General features: G+C 37.7%; 1 protein-coding gene and 1 non-coding gene across 4 annotated transcripts in view; one reads left to right on the forward strand and one right to left on the reverse strand.

The window, feature by feature from the left end:
• Positions 1 to 2,197: 2,197 nt before the first annotated feature.
• On the forward strand, positions 2,198 to 2,270 carry Trnar-acg (transfer RNA arginine (anticodon ACG)). Its single transcript has one exon. It is a non-coding gene; the product is annotated as a tRNA-Arg (tRNA).
• Positions 2,271 to 6,586: 4,316 nt separating this feature from the next.
• The window catches only part of LOC135464743 (spermatogenesis-associated serine-rich protein 2-like), a 42,636-nt gene continuing 24,840 nt past the window's right edge, over positions 6,587 to 24,382 (reverse strand). For all 3 annotated transcript variants that reach the window (XM_064742270.1, XM_064742269.1, XM_064742271.1), the window contains exons 2-16: positions 22,379 to 22,461; positions 21,784 to 21,892; positions 20,729 to 20,775; positions 19,908 to 20,055; positions 19,350 to 19,511; positions 18,243 to 18,353; positions 17,702 to 17,831; positions 16,849 to 16,907; positions 16,071 to 16,180; positions 15,414 to 15,494; positions 14,262 to 14,283; positions 13,007 to 13,192; positions 10,787 to 10,869; positions 9,707 to 9,935; positions 6,587 to 8,717 (exon numbers count right to left, since the gene is read on the reverse strand). In XM_064742270.1, coding sequence (XP_064598340.1) covers positions 8,227 to 8,717; positions 9,707 to 9,935; positions 10,787 to 10,869; positions 13,007 to 13,192; positions 14,262 to 14,283; positions 15,414 to 15,494; positions 16,071 to 16,180; positions 16,849 to 16,907; positions 17,702 to 17,831; positions 18,243 to 18,353; positions 19,350 to 19,511; positions 19,908 to 20,055; positions 20,729 to 20,775; positions 21,784 to 21,892; positions 22,379 to 22,417 — 2,007 coding nt within the window. In that variant the 5' untranslated portion in view covers positions 22,418 to 22,461 and the 3' untranslated portion in view covers positions 6,587 to 8,226. The remainder of the gene's footprint in view (positions 8,718 to 9,706; positions 9,936 to 10,786; positions 10,870 to 13,006; positions 13,193 to 14,261; positions 14,284 to 15,413; positions 15,495 to 16,070; positions 16,181 to 16,848; positions 16,908 to 17,701; positions 17,832 to 18,242; positions 18,354 to 19,349; positions 19,512 to 19,907; positions 20,056 to 20,728; positions 20,776 to 21,783; positions 21,893 to 22,378; positions 22,462 to 24,382) is intronic.

Genomic DNA, 24,382 nt, shown 5'->3' on the forward strand with positions numbered 1-24,382 from the left:
ACCTTAGATTTCAAATGTTTGAACGCCTTTAACTCTCTTGACAAAAATGTACAAAAATAAATGAAAGAATATTTATGCAAAGCTTTAAGTGATGCCTTCTTCGATTTTTAGGGTTTTTTTATATTATTTTCTTTTTCTTTAAATACTTTTCTTGACGTCCTGTAAATGGAGCCTGTGCAAGGACACTTACTCGTCACTGTTCTCATAAAATACGGATTCCCTTTAACGGAAGTTATCCGTTCAACTATCAAATGCTGCTACACTCCAAAAAATAACCTGTTAATTTTAACAAAAAGTCTGTCGTCTAGGTGATGCTAGAATGTAGACTATTCTGTTATTATAAAACATCCCTTATTCTAACATTACTCATACAACAGACTTTCTGTTAAAATTAACACATTAACTTTCTGAATGTATATATCCAGGGCTACTCGGAAAAAAGTATTACGATAATACGGAGTATTGCTGAACTTTCGGAAATCTGGTGACAGCGATCATTTTTGTATCATATTCGCCCTTCAAGTTAAAAATTATTAGAAATAATAACTCAAATCACTGCCTTCTATAAATATCATACTCGTACCTTTACTCAAATATTTATAGTGTTAAGATGATTATAATGTTGAAGTTTGAAAAAGTTATAATGTGATCCGCTTCATGAACCTTATAGGGACTTTACGGGCCTGCAAAAGATTTATTTATTTATTTATTTATTTATTTATTTGATGGGTGCTTTACGCCACACTCAAGAATATTCATTTATACAATGGCGGCCAGCATTTAGGTGGAAGGAAACCGAGCAGAGCCCAGAGGAAACCCACGATCATCCGCAGGTTCTTGGCAGATCTCCCCACGTACCAAAAGATTTCTTTAATAGGCATAGGCCTATATAGCATATTGTCTACGACTCTTTTATACACATACGTTAAAATAAAACTGTTTTACTGCATCCTCCCGCATATATCCTGGATGGGCTAAATTGCTCCTGTCTCACTGAAGAACAATGATTTTTCTCCGAAGAACAAGGTCCGTGAATGATGGCATGGAGGTATAGCCCTGTGTACGTACCCTGCCGTGCTTTTCACTGCAGGGAGATCGACATGTAGGCCTGCGCTTTCGGTACATGTCCAAAAAAATCGATTTCTACATGTAGAATACATAGAGGTTTATTAAACATATAAGCATATATGTGTTGTGTTTTTTTTTTTTTTTTTTTTTTTTTTTTTTTTTTTTTTTTTTATAAAGGGCTTTTTTGACAAACTGAAATGTAAAGTAAATCATTATATTGTACTGTAGGCTACAACAAACATTTATTTCCATACAGTCTATTTGTAGGCTGGCCAATGTAAGCCCTATTTATGAAAAGAAGTCTATAATCATTGCGATATAATAAACGTTTTGCATATGAACAGAAGAATGGGACTGTTTGGAATTTCTTTTGCATATTTATATAATTACAAAATAAATACCAAACTCGTATGACAAAAGCTACGTCCCCTCAATGTGTGGTTTACGAAAGTCTCACGTGGGTGAGTCGAATGTTCCGTTCGCCAATCAAAAGGCAGCTTGGGTGGCGTTTTGGCGCATAAATTCAAAAGCCCGGGTTAGTTCCTGAAGAAGTCAACGTTAAAAGTACCCAGTTGATCCTAACTTATTTAACCAAGAGCGGTGTAGATATAGGATAAAAATTGCATGACAACCGCAGCTATTGAATTTCCTTGTCTCGAGAGAAAATGACTTTCGACGAAAACGAAGCATAACTTCAGATAACATTTTCCGACGTCGGATTTACATTATGCGGCTCAAGAAACATCGGACGCTGACAAAGTAATGGCTAAATGGGAATATTGGCAAATACCAATGATCTCTCAATGCATATTGTATCATTTTTTGAAAGGACATGTTCTTATGTGTGTTTAGATTTCTTTGTCAAAGCACACAGAAAACGTAGGTTGCGGAGCATTCGAAAGACCGGGAGGCCATCCTTACGCCTATGGTCAAAGGGAGATAACTCTACCACTTAGTAACAGTGTTTAGTTCTCAGAAACAACAATGGCCGCGCAAAATTTATATGCAGGATACTAATAAATCAATAGAACTATAAATTGGTTACCAAAATAATACTATTAAGCAAGATTTATGTTAGAGAAAAAACACTTTAGTTTAAATAATTAAAAGTTCACCAACCGTACCATGTGGGCTTGTGGCGCAATGGACAACGCGTCTGACTACGGATCAGAAGATTCCAGGTTCGAATCCTGGCAAGCTCGTAAGTTTTGATTTCCCCGTGTTCGTTTTTTTTCTTTTCCTTTTCAGAAACCTCTTTATTACATCAACATAATAAACTAGAATCCTAAAAAAATGCTGCAGTTAATTTAACTGTCTCACACTTGTTGACATACGTTCATCTCTATGTTGTACTTTTCCATCATACATTCATGTACCTTCACACATTTGAATGTTATTTTGCACTATATTTTTAGCCAAATAAATTTCATTCATCACTGACAGAAATGAATTCACGGGAGTGGAATAATTAATATATTTAGATAATAAACTGGCTAATATCTGACTGCATGCATCATTCAGTATTTTTCAATATTGGGAAACCACTCCCACCCATGGGAAAAATTAAATGAAATAACCTAATCCTTTGTAATTAAATTTCTATTTTCTATACACCACTTCATGCTAAAATTGGCGAACCTCAAAACACCTTTCTAAAATCCGTAGAACTCTCAGAATCAGGAAAAATGAGCAAATTAATCATAGACGAAATTTATGGTTATTTAGGATTGTCATTGAAATCAGCCAGAGGCAAGGATACATCACTATGAAGCCACTAGCAGACTGTTTTAATAGTCCTGTTAAACCACAAGTAGCCTACACAAATGAGCAGATTAGTCTAGGTCACCGAATATTACAGTTACCTCCCTTGATCTTGTTTCCCTGTGGGTAAACTTGTTCCATAGCCATACCGCATCTACGGTAAGTGACCTAAAATTTCACACTACAAAGTGCTTTTTTTAAAGGCAATTAAATGTCATTAAAATATTACTCTTTTGCCCTGAAATTAAGTTTTACTACTGAGTAGGATATAATCCGGTATAGAAAAACAAAACTGAAAACACTTTTCCATAAGATCAAAATATATCTCTGATTTAGGCAAAATGAGTAACTTCATCATGGTTGATTTGATTTGCTTTGATTGGTGTCTTACGTCTTACTCAAGAATATTTTACTTATACGACGGCAGCCACATCATTGTTGAAGTTTTAAGCCTTTTGCAATATGTGAACACAGCCTAAGACCAGGATCAACCCAATCACACTTCAGCGAAATCTGTTCAACAGTTTATATCAACTACGTTTATTTTTTTTTATTTATTTGATTCATGTGTCACGGTGTACTCAAGAATATTTCACTCGTACAACGGTGGCAAGCATTAGTGTGGAAGGAATGTCAACTATAAAAGTGCTGCCTGTTTTTCTCATCGTCCTCAACCAATCAATGAGCAGGATTTCCCTGTAGTACCCATGGTTTATGAAAGTTCTATTTTCTGCGATTCGGATGATTGAGTTTGATAATTTGTTGCTCATAAACGACCATATGTGCTAATTACTGCACATACCTTGGATTTATTTCTTTATTTGATTAGTGTTTTAAACTGTTCAAGAATATTTCACTTGTACAACGACAAAATATTTCATTTCTACAATGGCGGCCAGCATTATGGTGGGTGGAAATCGAGAAGAGCCCTTGAAACCCATAAACATCCGCAGGTTGCTGACAGACACATACCTTGAATGACACAAGTTATTTCACTCATATGATGGCGGCCAGCATTATGGTGGGAGGAAACCCATGACCATCCGCAGGTTGCTGGCAGAACTTTCCACGTACAGCCGGAGAGGAAGCCTGGATGACACCTTACACCTTGGCTTCAATCAGTCTAACCTACACATATCCATCAAACAATAAATGCACAATCGATTTGGTGAATAAGTCACTTTTATTAAAGTTATTTTAAGTCATCAATTTTTCTTTACTTAGCCAGCTTTAATCAGAACAAAGAAATATGACAAATATGTGCTCATTAGACACCATCATTATATGCACAATTTTACCATGACACATTCACTCACATACACCACGGTGGACTACACCAGCTTTGGTTCAGTTAACTTCATTTATTTATTCAATGTTTTTTGCTTTTTCTTTCATATTTGTCTGCATATGTAAACTATCACATGGGCTTTTTTCACTAATAATATTTTTCCCCTCTATTTTTCTCTTTTTTTGGGTGGTGGTGGGTGATGAGGGTGGGGCATATTGTTATTTTTAATCATAGATATGTGTATGTTATTTTTTCTGGTCTTTCTCAGTTAACCCCAGGTCTACACTGACCATAAGGCCGTTTTTTGCAGGTCTGTTTGAACACCCGCTTCTCTGTCTCTCTGTTTGACCTTTTTTTCGCCACAATGTCTAAAATGTTGTACATTCAAACAGGCGCTATGTACATATACATTCACTCAATGTAAAGGGAAGTTTCTCCATGTAAGGGGAAACTACTCCATGTAAGGGTTAGTTACTTCATGCCAGAGGAACTAATTCCAGTACAATGCCCTCTTAATACAAAGTTTCTAAAGATAACATTTCATTTCATTTCTTTCACAAAATATATATATATAGATAATTCAAAATTAACTAGTTCACTGGGGGTAACATACACAATTTTATACTTTCTCAAAACCAAAGTACAATACAACAAAATACACACTTACCAACTTATTAGGATGAATATAGGACTATAGGATGCTAAAAGTACAAGTACTCAACAGAACACATTCAAAAAGTTTAAATTTCAGACAAATTCAATAAAGAAGAAAAAAAAAAAAACGACAAGTAATAAATAAATGGCACCTCTAGAAGATTGAGCATTGAAAAGTGAAAGTAATTGTAACTTTGCATCTAGAAATAGATTTTGTTTCTTAATTTGTTCAATTCCCCCAATATGTCACATTAAATATTTAATGATTACTAAGGTGTTAATGTATGGAGAAACCCAGGGCACTGGAAAGTTTTTAATATCAGTCTCTAAGACAGTGTTAAGTAACCTATGAACTGGATTATATCTGCATAATTTATGCAATTTTTTTTAACAGGAAGCGAACTGCTACATGTCACATTTTAAGCGTGAGTAATGAATGGGCAGTCAATATTCTTCCGAACAGACTCACATGTACTTTGTACATTTCAGCAATTCCCTCACTGGTTACAATGTCAGGGGTGAGGAGGTGGTAGAAAGTTAGAATAATAACTGGACTGTTGACAAAAAAAAATTCACTTTCTAGTTTGCATGAAATGATGTCATGTGCAATGATTATCTTGGTTTACTGGGTAATTTTGTAAGCATTCAAAGAAAATAAATCCTTGAACATTAAAGCCCTTTATTTCAATGGTGTTTTATGCTGTGATTGGAATCAGTTCTTATGTGGTCTGGAATCTAACTGTAGTTTTAATTGGATATCTAAACACTGTAATTCATTAACCTTTTCGCAAGTTTTCAAGGTGTTCAATCATATTCTGAAGGCATTATTCTGTGTTGACTGATAAAATTATACTTTTTGTGTAGTCCCAACACTTGCCAATCCCACCATTGTACTTTTTATCTCCAAAATCAACTTAAAAATTGGCATAAATTGTGCTGAAAGTTGCTCTTTCACATGTGAAAAGGTTGAGGAATAGAACTAGAAATCTAAATGCCCGCACTTTTTTTTATGTAAATACTGAGTGCAACATTGTTTTTATTTTAGCCTGGAAATAAAACCGACTAGAAAATGTTCACCAAACATGTACTACCACTACTTATAAAAAGAAAACCCAATTTTTCCCAAAATTACACGTCATTCTTTGAGGACGTGCACATTCTACATTTACATAGCAGGCGTTTCAAGTGTGGAGTCCAATTTTGCTCCGGGAGCTAAATTGTTGGAGATTTTTTGGGTGGGTGTGGGTATTCATAGGAATGGCGGCAGTCACAGAAAAATGGGCAGGTGTGTGTGGCTTAATTTAGTGGTGTGGCATAGTTTCAGGGTGTGGCTTAGTTTCAGAGTGAGGCTTACATATTCATGTAGATTACACATCAATTTAGGCAAATCAGCATTTAGTTTTACGCACCATCACTGCTTACTGTCACTGTGAGTACATGAAAGTCTTTACTACACCTATTAAAGATAGCTGAGAAGGCTTAAAGTCATGTTAGTTTTCAAATTCATCTTCACCATTAACACAGCATTGTGCATATTGTTAGCATTGTTCACATTGCTCATACGTTCACATGGGACTAAATCCATCAGCTTAAGTACATAATAATTTGCCTGTACAATGCCCGCTTTATAATGCTTTTTATGAATGATGTCAATGCTTAGTCATGGTTTCAAAAAATTACCTGTGCGCACTGAGAATAAAAAAAAGAGAAAGAAAAATGCCATCAACAGCATCATGCACCACTTTACAGAAGAGATCATAATACTAAATATGCCTAATTATTACAAGGTATGCCAAAATTTCTTTCCTTTTCTTTTTTTTTTTTTTTTTTTTTTTACAAAACTTTGCATATTCATGAACAGGAATAATCCTGTACCGACAGGTTATCCTGAAAATTTGGTATTTAAATAATCACCATGAATATTCATAAGGCCCACATGTGGAGTCAAGATATACCTTTTTGCTTCAATATACAGCTGACCTGGCACAAACTAGGATTCATTTTTACAGAAATCTTTGATGGGCATAACCTGACCCTATCAGCAAAACAGAGTACAGTGTACATATATGTGAGCAGGGAAAGGTTTTACTTTATGCTAGCTAGGAAAAGTGATACAAATTACAAAGAAACTGACATTTAGAGAAAATATGAGAAAAAAAAAATGCTACCCAAAGAGTATGGCCCTTTTTGGAAGGTTTTTGGTAAGGTTACACCCAACAAACATATTTTTAACAATGGCCTAGAATAGAGCACTAATCTGACAATTGTTCTTCTTATAACCATGTACAAAAGTAAGTACATGTATGTACATTTTACTCCTTACCAATGGTTTTATTCGGCAGGGGGACATACCATTTTCAGAAAAGGGGGTTCAGTACACTGCAAGAACATCTCATAAAAAGTGTGCTTGTTACAAGATAATTCAAGGGTTGGTAAACTATCCTGGCTTCTGTTCTATACATATAAACTCAAAATTAAAAACAATCCCTAACCCTGGAGTTTCAACGATAAATGTGTCCTGCTATCTAATGAAATGAGAAACTATGCACAGTTATGACCCATGACAAAGACAGGCATCGCGCCATCTGCATGTTGTCCAAGGGAAGATAACTCAGTGATTCAGACCACTGAATTATACCACACCCTTCAACAACATGGCGGTGTGTATATCTCACAACTGAGTACTATATAGAACAGCCAAGACGTCATATTAAAAACACTGTCAATCAAGTGATAAAATATACAGTACATGTACACAGTCTCTCAAAATAATATACTCAAAATATACACTGCGGGGTCTCAGATCATATCTTCAGATAACAACTGTCTCATTCGCAAAAGTTTAATGTCATGTTCTCAAAATGTCTAAATAATGATGACCTGACCTGGCAAGTTGCATCATGGGTAAAGTCTTCGATAAACGACAACCTCAGAATCTCCTTCACATGGTTACGTGGTTCACACGATTAACTTTTACCTCGACATTTCCAGCGTTACATCTGTGATCACTGGCTTTAATATCAAAAAAAAAAAAAAACCAAAACACACAAGAAGTTATTTTCATGCTGATGTTGACATACATGTAGATCTCTCTTCCTGTTTGCTTTTCTGGCTCTACTAAACATCACAGTATTTCTCATACACAAGACTAGACCTCTGCCCAGATGACTCAAAATGTGCTGTTCATGCAGATGCATCCTGGGATAGCTCTTAACGTTGATGCATAGTGGGAGAATTTTCAGACTGATGCATCATGGGATAGGCCTGATTTGTTTGTTTTTGACACTGATGCATTGTGGTATTACAACTTATGAAGATGAAAAGTACAGATACCATTAATGAAATACCACTTGTAACATTCCATTTTTTTTTGTTTATTGTTCAAAACAGCCTGTTACGCCATGAGCTATGAAATTCCTTCACACACTCCACACAGCGTTGCACTGACTAACGGGTCAGTTTTTATGGGCGTCACCATTGACAATGACCTCGACCCTTTTCACAGAAGCCTTCTCTCCTCCACCGCCACTTCCGTTTATGCTGACCGTTGCGCTGTTCCGACTCACAGGAGGCTCTCTTGGGGCCACTACAATTGCCGGGGATTTCTTACGAACATCACTGCCTTCTTTCGGGCTATGGGGTGTAGGCTGCCTATTTCTGTGCGATGGTGCCCCTTTAACCTGGTCACGCTCAGCCGAATCCTGAGAAGCATCCCCTGATGCATTTGGCTCCCCGTTCACGTTGGCTGGGCTAGATCCCGTTGTGGTGCGTTTAACACTTTGAGCGTTGTTCTGATTTGGTCCACTAGAGGGTGCTGGTTTGGCTCCGGCTGGTTTAGGGTTGGAGTTGTGCGTGGGAGAATTGCTGCTCTTCTGACTGGTCACCTCTCTCTGGCGTTCTCGCTGTCGCTGCCGCCGCTTGGCATTTCGACTCTTCTTCATCTCGTCTGAAAGGACAACGACGGCAGCACTTTTAGCTGTGACTAATCCACTCTATAAGTCACTCATCTGTAATGTCTGTCTGTTGGTTGGTCGGTCAGTGTGTCTGTCAGTTTTCAACATCCTGTCTTTTAACATGTTTCCCATTACATCTTGTTTCAAGTTTCCCTTCACACATTTTTTTTCATGTTTCCCATTACACATTTTTTTCATGTTTCCCATACATCGTTCTTCACATTTCCTATCACACCCTTTTCCATGTTTCCCATTACACCTTTTTCTCATGTTTCCAATTAAACCTTTCTTTCATGTTTCCCATTCTAACATGACACACTAACACTCACATGTTATTCAGTTAACTTCCCTTTTTTTTTTAATCCATGTATTGTGAATATATTTATTTATTTTATTTATTTGATTGGTGTTTTATGCCGTACTCAAGAATATTTCACCTATACGACGGCGGCCCGCATTATGGTGGGAGGAAACCGGGCAGTGCCCGGAGGGAAACCCACGACCATCCGCAGGTTGCTGACAGACCTTCCCACTTACAGCCGGAGAGGAACACAGCATGAGCTGGACTTGAACTCACAGCGACCGCATTGGTGAGAGGCTTCTGGGTCATTACGATGCGCTAGCGGGCTAACCGACTGAGCCACGGAGGCCCCATATTGTGGATATAAGTTTTATATATTTATTCCTTAGTGCTAACAGAACAGTGCAAATTGCATGCAAATTCTGAACACTACAGCAGAGAAGATTCATTTACTGAAAAATTCACTTTATAAGTTTTAAGATACGCTCAAATTCACTAATATCTAAAACCCAATTCATTATTTCTTTATTTATTAGTTACTTGATCCTACTCAATTAAAATGCAAGAAACAGTAAAGATTTGCATTGGTTTGATTTACAGGACGCTACCACTTGAGGGCAGTCTGAAATGCCTTTTGTTGATTGTTTTTCTTTCAGGGAATGTATGACAAAAGTTGCTTACCTCCTCCTGGCCCAGAGGCTGCCCTGGAACCATCTGACCTTTGTGGAGTTCCTGACCTTTGTCCCGGCTTTGACCTGTCATGGTCACCTGACCTTGGTTGACTTCCCGAGTCTGACCTTGGATGACCTCCTGAGTTTAACCTTGGATGATCTCCTGACCCTGATCTTTGCTGACCTGAGGGTGTAAGCTGTCTCCCTTGTCTGGGTGGAGGTGATTTCACAGGGACGCCCTGGTGCACAAGAAAGAATAAACGGGATGAGCACCTTTGTTTTAATTTTAACTTTTTAGGCTTGTAAATGTGAATAACCTCAACAATCCCCGAGATTACCGGGTTACTGTGATAAAAAGCTCACCTAGGTATGTTTATCTACAATAAATTTCTGACCTAAAATTTCATTATATATTACTACTGGCACCTGAAACTTACATTTTTCCAGTAACACATAATCTCACCTTTCCACCTCCTGTAACCCCCCCCCCCCACACCCCCAAAACTCAAAACACCACAAACAAGACCAACAAACAGCCCTCCAAGATCAACAGAATCAAGGCAGATGAACAACTTTAACGGTGAAATTTCTAAGTAGCTTAAGAGTTAAGGTACACTATAGTTAATCATACAAACTAATACATAATGTCAGTACAATAAATTCCGGAATATAATCACCAGAAATTAAGGGATACAGAAACAACGCTGATGACATGACAGTAGAGAAAGGGTCTCCTTTGCTTTGTGTACTTTGTTATTTCTTGGGTGGTTTGTTTTTACAATAACTGACAGTCGTTTTGAAAATTGGCCTAGCGATTACTGACCTGAAACATCCTTATTGGTCGACGGTTGTTATATGAATGTCTGTATCGACACATAGATCCTGGGTTAAACCCTACAGCTTTGGCCAGGCTTGATTAAATCTGCCACACAGACTAAATTTGTCTTAGTCTGGGCATGCCCTGGACTCGTCTATTGCTTACGCCAGCCAACTGGAAATGACTGCATGCCTTAATGCTTTTTTTTAACTTTTTTTAGAAAATTAAACTGGACAAATAGTACTGTATAAATAGATCCTTAAATTTTCTTACCTGTAAACGAAGAGAATCTTTTAACCTTCTCTGAATGTCAGCAACTTCCTGAACATCCATCACCTTGTCGTGATTTGATGCCCCTGAAACAATGTAACAGATAAATGAAAGCACGCCACTTTTATACTCTTGAGCCAGGAGTACACTACTTTGACAATGACAGAAGCCGACTACAGCATACAGTAAATGACCTAAAGTTTCACCCTGGGACTTGGAAAGTCTATCCCAGGATTCATTGCAATGGTTGTGGTTGTTACAGGCTGAGCTCTGGGGGAGAGTATCAGGGGTGGTCAGGGGATTATACTGACAGTTCAGGAATGTGATAAACAAGCTCACACTTCACTGAGCAGTTAGTCTTTGCTTCTACCACCAACAGTTCATGTTTTCCTCAGTTTTAATCATAATAATTTTAGAACATGCACTGCACAAACAGGCTGATTGTTTTATTATCCTTATTTCGTGATGAAAGGGAATTTGGGAGAAAATTCCGTGGAGGTTCAGCGTGACTACTTTACACATGTGGAGGGTCAAGAGAAGTATCTGTTTTCAAACTAAAGGGCTCTCTGTATATAAAGCTGTAGCAGAATTGCGAATCCATACTTGAAATCAAAATTGCGATAAAAGTGACACCTATACAGGTGCGTCTGCACCGCTGCAGCTAAACATTTTTTGTTCATTTTGGCGTAATTGGAAAGACTGTCAACTTCTACTCCTATTTCTTGAACATGAATACTTAATTTACTTAATATTTAATCGAGTCCCCTCAGATGAAATTTCAGTCATATTAATTGGTTTTATCTGTATCTAGATACAAGCCACTTACAATCACAGGACTTGAAATTTCTAAGTGTCTACCCATCGCTCACGTGATTTTTACTGGCGAAAGGCGAAACAATGACCTTATCCGTTGCTGGTCAATTACGTCTGGGCAAAATTGTACATATGCAGCATGTATACAGCAAATGATAAAAAATTTGCAAACTTCTAATGTGATACCTCAAACAAATCCTGTCTCCCGTTATGCCGGGCTTTGCACACAGTGCTACCGTAAAGGGGGTAAAGGTAAATTGTGGTAGTTTTCGAAAACCTCGCATGTAGTTCTGTGTTTAGTGGGAGGTTCTCGATATAAGAACGCGGGAAAAAGGAACTTTTCTGCAACAGGTGGACAGTTTCGACAGTAAGGAAACAAATGTGCATGTAGACTGACACAATAAATTGGAATTACATGGACATTGGAAGCTGATGACAGATATTTCTCAGTGAAGTTCATTTTTAACTGAAATACTCATACTTATATGCACACACATTCGTTGCATGATGAGGGCTCTCAGCAGACAACCGTTCACCAGATAACGGTGTGAGGTGACTTCCAGGTAGGCCTAACCAGAATGATCAGTTTGTCTGCAGTGTACATTGTGCATGTACGTTCCTTGTAAGGTGTGGCCCATGCTTTGGGACATTGGAATATAAAGGTTTGTAATACACATCGCCTGTCTCGATACTTTCTTTGATTTCATTCATGGGTATATTTACAGATGTACATGCAGGCCACTAGTTGGAAGACCTGCACCCCTCACTGTCAGTGACTTGACCCCATGTAGCAAGGATTAACAACCAGAGCTGCTGAGTGCCATGCAGGGTAATGAAACTGGCAGAGGGCTAATCACTCTCTTCTGTCATCTTGCTGCCAACTCAGATCGTGCGAAAGTAAAGGACAGTAACTCACGTACAAAACTTCAGGTCATTTACCATAATTTGAATACCTGTACATGTATTACTGATATGTGCTTGAATGGAAAGAGGTCTGTCCTTAATTAGACCTATCTCTCTGAAAATACTGCATTTTTTTTTCAAATTCATTTATTGTCGAACAGGGCTGTACTGAATGATGTCCATTCTCCATTTGGAAAGGGCGCATCTTTTGGGCTAAGCTGTGGTTAGGAGGGACCTCAGAAAACGGCTAATTTTAAAATCCTAGCCTTCATTAAATACAACAGACAGGCTTATTTGGTTCACAGAGTGAACAATACTTCGAACTTTTGACTGCATTTAGCTTAATTCAATGGAAAAACAAAAAAATTGTTAGACATTCAGTTTGAATGGTTTTTTTTATGTAGTTTACTCCAACTCTACAGTTTTTTTCCCTTAAAGCAACATTTTGGTATCACCTTTTAAAAAGTCGAGAAAAGACCAAATGAAGAATTACACTATATATCTTACCACTGCTTGAAGGATTAGTAGATAAAGACGGTGTTGTCGTTGTCGTTGTCGTCAGGGTAGAAGAGGTTCCTCCTCCGGTTGCTATGGCAGGGTTAGTATCCATGTCGGCTGCTGGTTCGCTAGTCTGGCTAACCAATGATGCTGCGGACGGACGGCGTTTGGTATAGGCACATCTTACAGGAACGACTGAATGAGAAAGAGGATTGTCAATAAACGCAACTCCTTTATTCAAACCATTTCTTCACTTCAAATTTCTTCACTTCAAATTTCTTCATGTACAAGTATTTGATGGACGCTCTATACATGTGCATTATTCAAGGATAACAGTATTATCATTAACAGGGATTACACTTCCTGAATATAGCACATATTCTCAGGTCACTGCGGGTTTCAAATCAGTGACCAAATCCCCAGCAATATATGTCAACCGTCCAAACATTCAGGAAGTGTCATCCCCATTAACGATAAAACTGTTACTTAATCCATTTTCTAAAATGACATCTATCCCTGTCTGACTATTCAAGTTTGTTTCACCTGCAGCAAATTTGCAATACTTTCACGGAATTTTTTCACCAACTAATCATATTGGAGTATGATCTGTTGTACATACGATCATTAAATGCTATAGTTGAACTGGGGTAGGATTTGAATTTGAAAAGACACCCATGCTCACCCCGTCATCAAGAGGTTTGAGTCACTACAGATGACATGCACTCCTTACGGACGACATTTACTCGACATCATGATTCTCTAACAGAAGAATTTTTTTCGGAGATCCAAAAATGCCACAAGTGAAATGTCATTTACATCAACTATAATGCATTCTGGAACTTAGTATTGCTTTCGCGGCCATATCTGTCTTTACAGGTGCGAGTATCAGGGTAACAACTGCCTGTTGTCAGTCTCAATGACAATACAGGAGAAAAACGACCACTGATTTTCAAAAAATAGGCAAAAGCGCCATGATGATGGGATGTACCAAGTTTCAATTCAACATCTGCAAAACCATCTGGAAAACTAATTTATGGAAGACTAGGAACAAGGTTTAAACCTGGAACTCCCTCCTGTACAAACAGAGATAAATCAGAGATTTTACTACACTTCCTACATCCTGCATTGACACCTAAAGGTCTTATGTTTATGTACAGAGAAATGACCAAAATTACCTCACAACGAACAAAAAGATAATAAGCAATTTATCTTTGCGGAAAGTCAGTTCAGAGTTTTTATTTTCCTTAAGTTTCATCTCACTCACCTTCTCCAAAACTCTTTATTTCCTGAAATCAGAAAGCAATGTATGAGTTTGAAAACTCCTTATTTGACCAACATACACAACATTTTTTTTTAGCCCAGGTTCAATATCTAACACGCCATACTGTAAATCTTTGACAACTGAAGCACCTTTTTCCAGTGGAATTTTAACATACAATTATTATCCAAATGATGCTAAAATGATTTATTTGTGTCACTAAAGATGGAACCTTCATAACACTATGCAAATTAGCTCTCAACACCCTATAGTTCTCTCAGAATGTTTCAAAATGTCGGTGGAAGAGGTGGTTGAAAATGTTGAAGAATTAGGGTAAGTACATAACTGTGTTGCTTAAACAAAACATTGTTGCTTAACCAAAAGAAATTTTGTAAACCTAGGCCCTGGTCCAATGCCCTTAAGCAGGTGGCTCTTGTCCAATGCCCTTCAACAGGTGGCTGACAAACCACCTGACTTGAAGCTGCAGGGGGGACTCATACAGTCTAACTCAAGACTCAAAGCTGACTCAGTTGGTTAGCGCGCTGGTGCAGCATGATGACTGAGGAGCCTCTCACAAACACGGTCACTGTGAGTCCAGTTCATGCTGGCTTCCTCTCCAGGCATATGTGGGAAGGTCTGGCAGCAACCTGCGGATGGGTGTGGGTTTCCCCCAGTTTCCCCTACCATAATGCTGGCCGTTGTCGTATAAATGAAATATTCTTGAGTACGGTGTAAAACACCAATCAAACAAATAAATAAAATAAATTGAAGCTGCAGCCGAATTTGTCAAACAATTGGTCTGATGCTACATGTATAAGACTAAAGCAGATACATATCCATGTTAGTTCTGTATTACATGTGCACAACACAAATTTACACCTGACATTCACTGCTAATATAAAGAACTTTATTTATTTATTTATTTGATAGGTGTTTTAGGTCTAACTCAAGAATATTTCACTTATAAGAAGGTGGTCAGCATTATGGTTGGAGACTTGAACTGACAGCTGCCGCATTGGTGAGAGGCTCTTGGGTCATTGCACCGCACTGGCGTAGTAGCCCCCTCGGCCACGTAGGCCCTCTAAAGAAGTTTAACTTAAGCCTGACTTGTTTTGTCTGTAAATGTTAACGACTTATTTTGGCCAGTCATCCACTCACCCCTAGTAAGTGATCAGAGTCGTACAAAAACCTTGTGGTTTTACCCAGATCTTCATCCAGCTTCCTGTCAGCTACAAAATGCTGTCAAGATAAAAGCAAGAAAGAAAAAAATTCAACTTAAGAAACCAAGTACATGCATAGAGCCCACCCAACATACAGACAAAATTGTATGACTGGAAAATTTCTGGACTAGATTTGAATACAATTTCAAGCATTAAATGGTCTTTGTTGCTATGGTTCTTCATGCTTTCACTGAAAATATTAAAAGTAAAATGATATATCAGTTAATTAACACATAATGTAAAGGGGAAAGGCTAACGATTTCACAAATGACCTAGATTACAAGTATTAAAAATCAAGGACTAGTACTATACAGTACATCAAATACTGCAGAACAACTGATTGTGAGACTGCTCAATAGTGACATGAAGAAATTGATCAGATATCAACATGGGTAAGGGAGATAAATCCTGATGACTTGACTGAAGCAGAAGCTCAGACCTACCAACAACAATGTAGTAACAATGTACAATCTGATTTTGCTGTATTTGTGATAATCAAATGCGTTTTGATGACTTAAGAGTCATGCTTTCGGCTTCTTGAATCTTCAGGGTTGAAAACAATGTGTACTCTGCCAAATCTACATCACATCCTTACCTTAATTTCAGCTCTGAGTTCGGCCAGTTCTGCATCATTCAGAGAGGGCGCCCGGTCAACTCGCACTTTGAGATCTGCCCCCTGGGTCTGGCGTGCGGCGAACGTCTCCACTGCAGAATTAAAAACACATGGTAATTGTGTGGCTGAATTAATTAGAATTTGATGAACCAAACAGGACATTTGTGTGACTGACAGACTGAACCAAAAGTGGGAAATATATGACTACCTGACCAAACATGTGTGACTGGTTTAACCAAACATGTGTGACTGATTTAACCAAACATGACAATATTATGTGAATCATGCACCACACATGACAACTGTGTAACTGGCTGAACCAAACATGACAATTATGTGGTTGGCTGAACCAAACATAATGATAACGTCATACATAAATTGCTGCCGCCACTGAAATATCATGACAAGGTCTTTTAAAGTCTTTTAAAGCCTTTGGTATGACCTAACCTGGGTTTGATCCCGGGTCTCTCACCGTTAGGCGACCAAAGCAGCTGCTGTTAAATAAATTATGACAACTGTATGATGAGCTATGACTATGATGGATCACATGTGACTAAGGCTGTGGCTACAAGATTGTAACAGCAGGATCTATTAAAATTGAAAAAACATTCACGATGACAAATTTATATATTTGATTGGTGTTTTACGCCATACTCAAGAATATTTCACTTATATGAGGGAGGCAAGACCTTTTCGATAGACCTTCCCATGAACGAATGATAAATGAGAGAAGGCAGAAAAATCTCATGGACAAACTTACAGGCTTGCTTTCTAACCAAATCCATTTCTGCTTGGAGAAGTGATTCTCGTTCCTTTAAGCTGTAAATAAAAAAATAAGTCAACGATTTTCATATTCAACAACAGCAATGATTTGTTTATTTATTTATTTGATTGGTGTTTTATGCCGTGCTCAAGAATAATTCAATTATACGACGGTGGCCAGCAATATGGTGAGAGGAAACTGCGCAGAACTTGGGGAAACCCACGACCATCTGCAGGTTTCTGGCAGACCTTCCTACTTAAGATCTGAGAGGAAGCCACCATGAGCTGGACTTGAACTCACAGCTAACCCTCTATGAAATGACATTGACTGGGTGGCACAATACTGGAAGATCAGAAAATGTGAAAACAAATAATTTTTGAAGTTGACAGTACTCCTAAAATAAATATAAAAAAGCTTAAAAAACTGTCATTAGATACCTTTAATTAGAAGATGCAACTTTTAACTTCAAATCTGAATGAATTTACTTATTCTAGCTTGAAGTTACAAATCACATGCTGAACTTTTAACTTCTATCTAAAGGTCTCTGTCATAAACAAAGATGTGGTTTGATAAATACTATTGTACGCTTTCAAAATATGAGTACAAAATCACCTACAGAGTTTAAAACATCGAAAAGAAAATAATTATTCATCAGAATATAAAATAAATATATATATATATATACTGTGCAATGCAGAAGGCTTATATTTTCGCTTTATATTTTCATAGTGAAGACACAGATAACATCTGTCTACCAGACAAAACTGTTATAAATGGATTACAACACATGTACCACTTTCATTTTCTGAACCACCACAGGTTCACATAAACATCACAACAAATGACTTACGCTTGGATCATTTCTTCGAATACTGTCTTTATTCGTTTACACCCCCTTTCCACTTCTTCATTCAGCACTCGCTTGAATCGTTCAATGGATATGGTCTGTCTCTGTAAGTCCTTGACTGATTTTTCTAAACCTGCATTCAAAATCATATTTATTTAATTATTTGACTGGTGTTTTACTCCGTACTCGTATACATTTCTCGAATATTTCACGACCATCGGCTAGTTGCCAGAAGGGAAGACAGCTGGACTTGAACTCACAGCAACCGCACTGATGGCAGGTTCCTGGGTTCATCGTGCTGCTCTGGCGTGCTAACACCTCAGCCACAAAGGCTCCCTCAAAATATTAAAGAATCTATTAAACAGAATGTCTTTAGTACTCTTTACTGTAGGACTTCAGTATTTAATGTACATGGTTTTGAAGAGCACTGCACAACTTACTGATAAGACTAAAACAAGTCTAAATATCAACGCACTGACAGGACTTTCTTATGTGGCTACAAACACGGGGAGGTAACTATGTATACCACAGGGAGCTAACTCACCTGCATGTGGTTTCTTGCTTTTCAGGGAGGTAGAGCTTACACTGGATGCACTCTGCTCACTGACTGTTCGTTCTCGAGGGTGATGTGTGATGTGAGCTTGTTGCCCAGTACCTACATGAACATGACGGGGAGGCAGTATATTTTTTAATCCTGAGAGGTGGCACTAATGTAAAGCATGACGTTGAGCCATTGTTGCGTCAAAAATGGATTATAGTGCAACGACTACAATGCTACAATGTTATGATGAGAAAAAGGAACATCTGATGTCAACAGGGGAGTTTGAAGTAGAAAATCTTTTGTTGTCAAAGGCGAAAACAGTCCTACTGTGTCATGTGACTAGTGAAAAATGTTCGGTAACCTTTGTTGAAACTGATTTTAATGATCACCTCTCTCACCTTTTCCCATAGTCACAAATGACACTTCTTTCCTTTAGAAACCTCTAAACGTTCGGCTTCCCAATTTTCTCCATTATTAGTACTCTTGATACTTTTTTTTTTCAGACACCCGTGTTTGAGTGGAGGTGATAAACAATAGTTTTTGACAAGTCACATGATACAGTTGTCTCTACTTCCTCTACTTTCAACGATAAAAGAATTCGAACTTGAAACTCCCCTATTAAATGACTTAAAGGTCCTGCTACATTCAATAAACATTGACCAAATCCCCATTCCACTTATTCCACGTATGACAATAATGGTTCCCATCAAGATAAATGGGAAAAAAACATTGGAGTCTATGTAAAAATATTTTGTTTGCTAAATTTGTAAAACTTTCTTGACAGACATAAACGCATGTATTATAAATATGAGATTTTTTTGCCGAAGACATCCATAGTCTTCCTTTTTCCTTTCTTTCCCTTCTAAACATCATATCTGTTGTTAGAACTGATCTAGAAGTGCACTTCATACAAACTTTGTCAATAATAAATGACAGAGGTTGAGAAGTCTTTGCGATGTTACATGTAATAACAAGCACAACTACAAATATTGCCCATAAAAAATAAAGCACACCTAAGAAATTAATAATTACCCACGACTACATCAGAATTCTGCAAATTAGTGAACAAATCATGTCATCAGTTGCACCACGGAATAGACAATTTCCTACCTGCATGAGCTGACTGGTGGTGTTGGTGGCGCTGTCGTTGTGGTAACGGTTGCCGAGGGGGGAGGGGCTCTGTTGAGCTTGACGACACAGGGCTGGAGGCTGTGGATGCTGAAGAAGCTGCCATTTCTGTTGCATCGCCATTGCTATGAACTTCATGACTACCTGTAAGACAAACATGCAGTACAATTAATAGGTATCTATAATTGATGTTTTAATAAAAATCATGAAAAGTAAAGTCCTCTTACCATTTAGGGCTAGGCTGAAAATTACGCCAAAAAACCCCCACTTTTAACTCACTCTATTTAAGGCACATTTTACGTAAATAGTAGTAAATTTTTTGAATTGATGGCAGTGGTGAATTTACTGCTTTAGCACAAGACATTCTTAGGGCACCCTGTCCCCACCATCCCCCATTTGACTCTCTTCAAAAACCCTCCATAGAAAAACTATGATGAAAATTTTTGAGGAACTATTACATGTTAGGAGAAACCACACATTTCTTGTACTGTGTCAGAAGTCAGAAACATGAAACAATTCTGTACAATGAACAACACTCACCATTAACTAAATGTTGCGATGTTATAGACTTTTCTTCTATATGATTTGAATCATTACTCGGTTTTTCTGATTGGTCGGTAGATTTTCCCTGAGTTTGCTGCTGATTGGTCGGTTTGGGTTTGTTCTTTTTCTTCTTTTTATTTGCTGTCTGAAGAAGAAAAAAACAGAAAAGATTCTTAAGTGCGCATGAATTTATTAAGTTGATCAACTGCCCAGTATATTTATTTCTTTATTTACTAGAGTATGCCTCATGCTACATTCAAGAATTATTTTTGCTTGGCAATGCAATACACTGGCTGTCAGTTTAATGGGTGGATGAAACCATGCTAGGGGTGAACCATTGACTTATGGCAAATTACTGACAAATTTTGCCTCTTGCAAAGTATAGATCAGTATGCTATATTGGTGGAGGACAAGTTTTCATACTGCACCTTAGGGGTACACAGAAGCACCTCTTACTGTCTTACAGGCCCCATGAACTGCCGAACTGCCGTGCCCATGGCCAGATTAGAACTCACACCTCATGTGTCCTATTCACTGAATGAAGGCATTAAGCATTTTAATCACTTCGCCATGGCACACACCGATTTCAAGGCAAAGTGCGTACCACTGCACTTTGCACAGTACCTGACAACTCTCCTGACTTAAAGCTGCAAAATAGCGGGGGTTGCATTTAGCCTTGTGACCACACAGGCCAGGAGCCAATCTAATATGTAACGAACTAAGACATTATAAACCCAATATGGGTCAAGATAAATGTTTTTGGGGATTGGGGCAAACAAAATGAAAATGAAACTAAATTTCCGCTCTTCTATTCTCACCTTGTTCCCAGAGAAATGCCACTGTGTTAATGCCTCCTTGGCTCCATCTAAAAAAACAAGCAAAGCAGAGAAATTGTTTTTTTGAATTCATATAAAATTATGTCATGATTAAATCTCTGTGTGTGTGTTTGGGTTTTAAAATCATGCCGAAGACACCAGACTTGACGTCCCACCCAGTCACATTTGATCCCGAGGTCTCCCAAACGCTCTTATTCAGTTCAAAGGCACATGTTTAGATATAAACAACAAATTTATATTGAGATAAACATTAGACATGTATTACAACCTTATTTAGAATAATATTATGCAAAGACGACATATTATAAATTATACCAGCGTTTAGATTGAAATATTAGGCTGCATACACATGCAACACACTGGTATAATGAATCTATCCCAATGAAGAGCATTACAGACAATCCTGCTTGAATTAATAGCCGCACTTTAGCCAACGCTTGCTGTGTTTTCGCAGATTCTTTGACACTGTGTGACCGACATCACGGCCTACACGTACACAAGGAGAAGGAGAGCACAAGGCACGGCTGCAGACCTAGGTTGATCCGAGAGAAATATACTTGCCTTACATGAAGTGGTAGTTAGTCATTTTTGATTCAATTTGCCAGGGTGTGCAAATTAATTGTCTCAAAAAGACGTTAGAAGTTTTTGCCACATGTCGTTGTTGTTGTTAGCTGCTGATTCATTAGAACTCTTTTCAAAATGAAGGCAAGAAAAGTTATTGACCGGTACATTGTCAAACAACCTTGCTATCTGTCTCCTTGACTTGTCCAATGCTGGTCGGTCAATACGGTAGCTTATCCAAAGCAGAGTGACCAATCAATATTTTATGAAATTTCAATATTTGCGTCATTTTTGTTTTCTTCTCACTGAAGGCTGAAAATCAAGGAATATGAAATGAAAATGCCAAGCTTGTGCTGTCTGGCTTAACCTATGTGGGGCCTGAAGTTGTTCTTTGATTTCGTTAGACAGTGCTAGCTGCAGTACTGTTAAAACTTGGGTGCTGTTTTTACCTGGTATCTAACCACCACATTACCTACCTTCTACGTACGCCTGAATCGTTCGCTCTACATTGTTGTCGTAATACTGTAATACTAAGATAATCTCGTTGTTGCTCTTGCCTGGTACTACCTCTCGCACTGACTGAACCTGTGGGAAAAAAAGACAAAACAAAAAAAAAAACAGTTACTTGTACATCAGATTGAATAACTGACTAATTTTTTTTAAGCAATATTCGGTAAAATTTTGCTTACATGAATATGACGGCAGTAACTGGACAATGTCATGGGTGAAGTAAGTCAGAAAGACCTTTATAGTATTTGTGGGAAATTTGAAAGGTACCCTGAAAAATGGGGACTTCAAGCAGTGACAGTAGATAGTAGATCTATCAAAGTTTGTTGAGTGTACATGTATGTCGGTCACTGCCGATTTGATCTGTGATAATACTTTAACACGGGTCATTCACCTCAAAGAGTGGCCTATTAAAGTGCACACACAATACTGTTTTTTATTTGAAGGTGTTATTTTTACCTCTATGTCTAAAAAAAAGTTTCAATATATCCAAAAAACGAAGATATTCTTTTCCACTGGGAGTGCATAAGAAACAGTTTGAATGCATGAATGGAAACCACTGACCTTGCTCTTGACGTCATCGTGCTGAGTCTCTGCAGCCATCACTGCCTTAGTTCTTGTGTCAAACACAATACTGCTGCGCGACTCTGCAAAACAAAAAATAGTGATATGTCTATTTGTTAATAAATTTCTTCTTGTGACCTAAAAGGTGAAATACATGTACATGTAACAAATACAACTGTTAATGTACATGTGACAAATACAACTCTTAATGTACATGCAACAAATACAACTGTTAATGTACATATGACAAATACAACTCAATGTCTCATGTGCAAATACAACTGATAATGTACATGTGAAAAATACAACTGTTAATGTACATGTGACAAATACAACTCAATGTTTCATGTGACAAATACAACTGTTAATGTACATGTGACAAATACAACTGTTAATGTACATGTGACAAATACAGCTGTTAATGTACATGTGACAAATACAGCTGTTAATGTACATGTGACAAATACAGCTGTTAATGTACGTGTACCTGTATGTACCAGATGAAGTCTACATGTACATGCATATAACATGTACATCCCAATAAGCTTGTCAAACAGAACAAAATGTTCTTGCAATGTTCATGTAATAATTAATTTATTTGCTTAAGAAATAACCTTACTATCCAATTAATTTTCACTTGCTTAATGGTTGTCCAAGAGAAAACCAATGTTTTTCGGCAAAGAACTGATGAACTTTCTCAACTAAAGTCACAGTAACTAAAGAGGCAGTTCAATGTCTAGAAGACTTACATGTAATTAACACCTTATTGATTTGACTATTGAAAGATCATCATATTAACCATTCAGCAACGAACTGGCTACATCACAATGGCCTTAGTGAGTACTCATCTTTAACATAGCAACATAACAAATGACCACTTTCTTTGGGGTCTATACATAGTCTGCAGTGAGGCTGCCTTGATACTTACACAGTGTATATCAAAGTGACATGCATATTTTATTAGTAAAGGAAGTTGAAATTAATCTAGAATCCACAACCAGGCCACCCTAAAGTTTAACCATTAACGACTTGGCTAATTAATGATCATAAAACATTAGAAATTGGTTTCCTATGTACAACACTGACATCACGTAGTACATGTAAATATCGGTCTGAACAGAACTTTGATACTAACATTTACATATATATATATATGTACATGTATTTTAAAATTAAGAAACTTGCATCGTGAGGTGTTAAGTTTTGTAGCTGTTCTGCCGTGCACAGTATATGCACATGTGCACCACTGCAGCTGAGAATAAGTTGTTGTTCTCAGCCAGTCTGCCTATTATGTTAAAAGTGGTGCGGACATATTACATGTATATGAAGTTCACAACAAATGCATCTACATGCATATCTCTAATTTCTAATAATAGCTTATGAAAATTCTTGATGACACCTGTTGTATTGAATCATGTTATAATGAAGGAAGGGTGCAGATGCACCCATACACGGACAACCACATGCATCTCAGTTACACATGTTCTCCACCCATTTCAACAACATGTTTCAATTTGTATGATAGTTGGCAGCATTGTGGTGGGAGGAAACCATACAGAGTCCTAGGGAAACCCATGACCATCTGCAGACTGCTGAAAAGACCTTCCCACCTACGACTAGAGACAAGACTTGAACTCAAAACCACTGCCTCGCCTAGAGACTTCTGGGTCATGGTGCTCTGCTAGCACACTAACCACTGGGCCAAGGAGGCCTCAGCTGGTTTTAAACTTCTTCCATGCCTGTAGGATTTACCATATACAGAAGTAAATCAGTAGTCCAGTATCCATCAAAGCTTAATAATCAACTCAAATACTCCTATAAGAGGCTACATGTATACACATGTACATCCTTTCCAAGAAAGTCCATGAGATTTAAGATCAGTAGATCTGTAAATATCTTCCATCTTCATTTATTATCTGCCTATTATTAAAGTCCTTTAACTTCCACAGAGACCTCTCTATCTGCCTATGAATGTTTGTGTAAGTACAAATAGCCTTGGTATCA

This window comes from Liolophura sinensis, chromosome 4 (genome assembly GCF_032854445.1).
Source record: "Liolophura sinensis isolate JHLJ2023 chromosome 4, CUHK_Ljap_v2, whole genome shotgun sequence".
Classification (NCBI taxonomy): domain Eukaryota; kingdom Metazoa; phylum Mollusca; class Polyplacophora; order Chitonida; family Chitonidae; genus Liolophura; species Liolophura sinensis.